The sequence below is a fragment of the Plectropomus leopardus genome, unplaced genomic scaffold (assembly GCF_008729295.1).
Source record: "Plectropomus leopardus isolate mb unplaced genomic scaffold, YSFRI_Pleo_2.0 unplaced_scaffold3861, whole genome shotgun sequence".
Lineage (NCBI taxonomy): Eukaryota > Metazoa > Chordata > Actinopteri > Perciformes > Serranidae > Plectropomus > Plectropomus leopardus.
The window spans coordinates 1-3391 of NW_024642250.1; the positions used below are offsets into that span (position 1 = coordinate 1).

Sequence of the window (3391 nt, forward strand, 5' to 3'; positions counted from 1 at the left end):
ATACCTGTACGAGTCCTTCATACCTGTACGAGTCCTTCATACCTGTAGGAGTCCTTCATACCTGAACAAGTCCTTCATACAGTAACCTGAAGGAGTCCTTCATACCTGTACGAGTACCTCATACCTGTAGGAGTCCTTCATACCTGTACGAGTACCTCATACCTGTAGGAGTCCTTCATACCTGTATGCATCCTTCATACCTGTAGGAGTCCTTCATACCTGTAGGAGTCCTTCATACCTGTAGGAGTCCTTCATACCTGTAGGAGTCCTTCATACTGTAGGAGTCCTTCATACCTGTAGGAGTCCTTCATACAGTAACCTGTATGAAGTAACCTGTACAAAGGACTCATGCAGTAACTGCTACACGTATACGAGCGGCGGTTACAGTAATTCATACAAGTACTTCATGCTGTAACTTGTATCACAGCTCCATACCTGTTCGAGTGTACAAGTACTCCAGTCCTTCATCTCAGTCACCTCTATCAGCTGCCCAATTATGCAAAACAAACCTGCCTATCGCAGCTTTAATGTTTGTTTGAAGTAACGATTAAACCGTCCACTCAGAAAAAGATGTTTTACTGTACATGTCTGGAATTATTCTTTAACGCTTTTGTTGGTATCCTCAGGTCGGAGCGAGGCTCCATCGGCCGCCTGGTGTACGAACAGGAGCCGCCAGGAGTGGAGCGAGGAGGAGGAGAGAGGGAGAGGAGGGGCGGGGAAGGAGAGAGTGGCGAGGATGAGCGAGGAGGAGGAGGCGGAGGAATTGGCGATGCTGACTCCCTGCGGAGAGTCAGCCTCGCTGCTTCCTCCGCCTCCTCCTCCTCGCTCATCCTCCCCCCACCCTCCATCCTCCCCCACCACCCGCAGTACAGCCAGCCGCACATCATGCACATGCACCACGTGCACGGCGGCAGCCCTTACATCCAGCACGCTCACCACTTCGCACAGCACCACTACCACCACCTGCACCACCAACACCACCACGCCTACCCAGAACCCCCTTCTTCCCCGCTGCCTTCCCCCGTACCACCCCTCACGCCTCTCTCGCCCCTGCCGCCGCCGCTCACGCCCTCGCCGCTGTCCTCCTCCTCCTCCTCTGCGCTGCAGAACATGGAGGCGCAGCAGCACGCCCACCACGCCCACCTGCACCACCACCACCTGCTCTGCTCGGACGGAGACAACGAGAGCGTCAACTCCACCACCACCAACTCCAACGACGACACCACCGTCAACAACTGCAGCTCCGGCTCCTCGTCACGTGACAGCCTGCGGGAGCCAATCGGAGGAGCCACGCTGGGCAAACAGACCTATCAGAGAGAGAGCCGCCACAGCTGGGATTCCCCCGCCTTCAACAACGACGTGGTGCAGCGGCGGCAATATCGGATCGGACTCAACCTCTTCAACAAGTACGTGTGTCTGTGAACCGGACGACAATAATCCAGCAGCATCAGGCCCAGGTGTAGACTGCGTTCAGTGGCAGTAAGAGATGTTGGTGGATAATATGAGCCATTCTTTAGACACGTATGTGCAGCTGTTTCATGTTTTTATCCAAAGCTTTTAAAAAAAAACATGACAACGTAACGTGATACTCAATTTACGGGCCACACGCCATATCTGCCCTCACAACAATTTTGTAATTCACAATAAAAATAATATTTAGATATAAATAAATATATATAAAGATGGACGACCCCCGCTATGCTGAGGTGAGGTTAAAATAGCTGAGATGGGGGCACTGCCATCTTGGGAGGGTGATGTCACTGGAGTTGAAGTCTGCGCAGTAGTGAGCTCTGAAGAGGGAGAGTTCCTGCCAAAACACCAGTCTGACCAACCACGGCCAGTCCATTGAATGCGAGCGCCTTGATTGGCTGTCACAGCTGCCAATCATGATGGAAAATCTCCTTTTTGTATCATTAAATAGCTCGCTAAAACCGCACTTATCAAAAAAACAAACACTTGAACGAACATCGGGGGGTGAGAACTACCTTCAGAGACAGAAATCCTCTTTGGGAAAAGTTTTTTTTATTATTTATTTATTTTTATTTTGTGTATTCTTTAAGTTTTTAGTTTGACCTGTGTCCCATACACTAACATGGAGGGGCGGGCTTTATGACCTATACTGCAGACAGACACCAGGGGGCGATACAGAGCTGTCATGTTGTCCATCTTCATATAGTACAGTCTGTGGTTTAAACAGGCAACTTATTTCACTGTTATCACGGTCTTTAACCCTTTTAAACCTGGACCGACATCAGTTTTTCATGTTTCGCTGGACGCCTTTCACAGGTGTTTATACCTTTGAAACACAAGAAAATAGGTTTGTTTTCTTTTGTCGGATAAAAATCAGCGTGTAAGCCTTCTTATGAATCATCTTTTAAAGGACTCTGCACCGGAGAACAGAGCCTGAATGAAATAAAAGGGACAAAACAAGTGAAAGAATAGGACGTCAAATTAAAGAAAAACAAATGCGCGTCTTGTCTCTGCTGCAGGAAGCCAGAGAAGGGGATCCAGTACCTGATCGAGAGGGGCTTTGTGTCGGACACACCGGTGGGCATCGCCAGGTTCATCCTGGAGAGGAAAGGACTGAGCCGGCAGATGATCGGAGAGTTCCTCGGCAGCCGGCAGCAGTTCAACAAGGACGTCCTCGAGTGAGTGCAAGACATATTGTTTACTTTTTATTGTTTTTCTCAGTCTGTTTGTGTAAATATTTAAAGCTGAGTCTCTGCTGAATGTTTAACCCTCAGGGCTCACTTTAATATCACACACACTCATATCGCTCTGCGCTCAAAATGCACTTCTAAAAATCCAAAAATACATTACATTATTATTCTTTTCTGCTTTCATTAAGTTTATTTTTTTAACCAACATCAGTCCTAATCATAAATATTAAATATTGATTAATTTTCAGAAATGTAACCCTTGAAATGCCAGTTTTCTGTCATGATGCCACTATTTTTTTAGAAGAAAAAAAAGGAAGATTTATTTCCAATATATTACATGCAAGATTTTTTTCTTTTTTTGCTGCTGACAGTCTGGGATATGTCAGTGTGTGAGTGTAGCTGCTGACAGTCTGGGATATGTCAGTGTGTGAGTGTAGCTGCTGACAGTCTGGGATATGTCAGTGTGTGAGTGTAGCTGCTGACAGTCTGGGATATGTCAGTGATCAGCAGCTACATTGACTGTGACAGGTCACCTAGTGGAAATAGCATGTATTTCTTCCATATGCCAAATATGGTCAAAATGACCTCATCAGGTAGAAAATAGTCCAAATGACAAATTCAGAGTCAAAAGCCCAGAATGACACCCAGAAATAATACAAGTCCTGTTTTTCTGCTCTGATGGCTGTGGGATCAAAAATGTCAGTTTGAATGGGTTTCAATGGAGCATTTTT

General features: G+C 46.8%; 1 protein-coding gene across 1 annotated transcript; it reads left to right on the forward strand.

The window, feature by feature from the left end:
* Positions 1 to 626: 626 nt before the first annotated feature.
* LOC121938957 (IQ motif and SEC7 domain-containing protein 1-like) lies at positions 627 to 2648 on the forward strand (the record flags this gene model as incomplete). The annotated part of the gene is made up of 2 exons (XM_042482107.1): positions 627 to 1406; positions 2490 to 2648. Coding segments are annotated over 2 exons (939 nt in total), but the record flags the coding sequence as incomplete, so codon positions are not given.
* Positions 2649 to 3391: the final 743 nt, after the last annotated feature.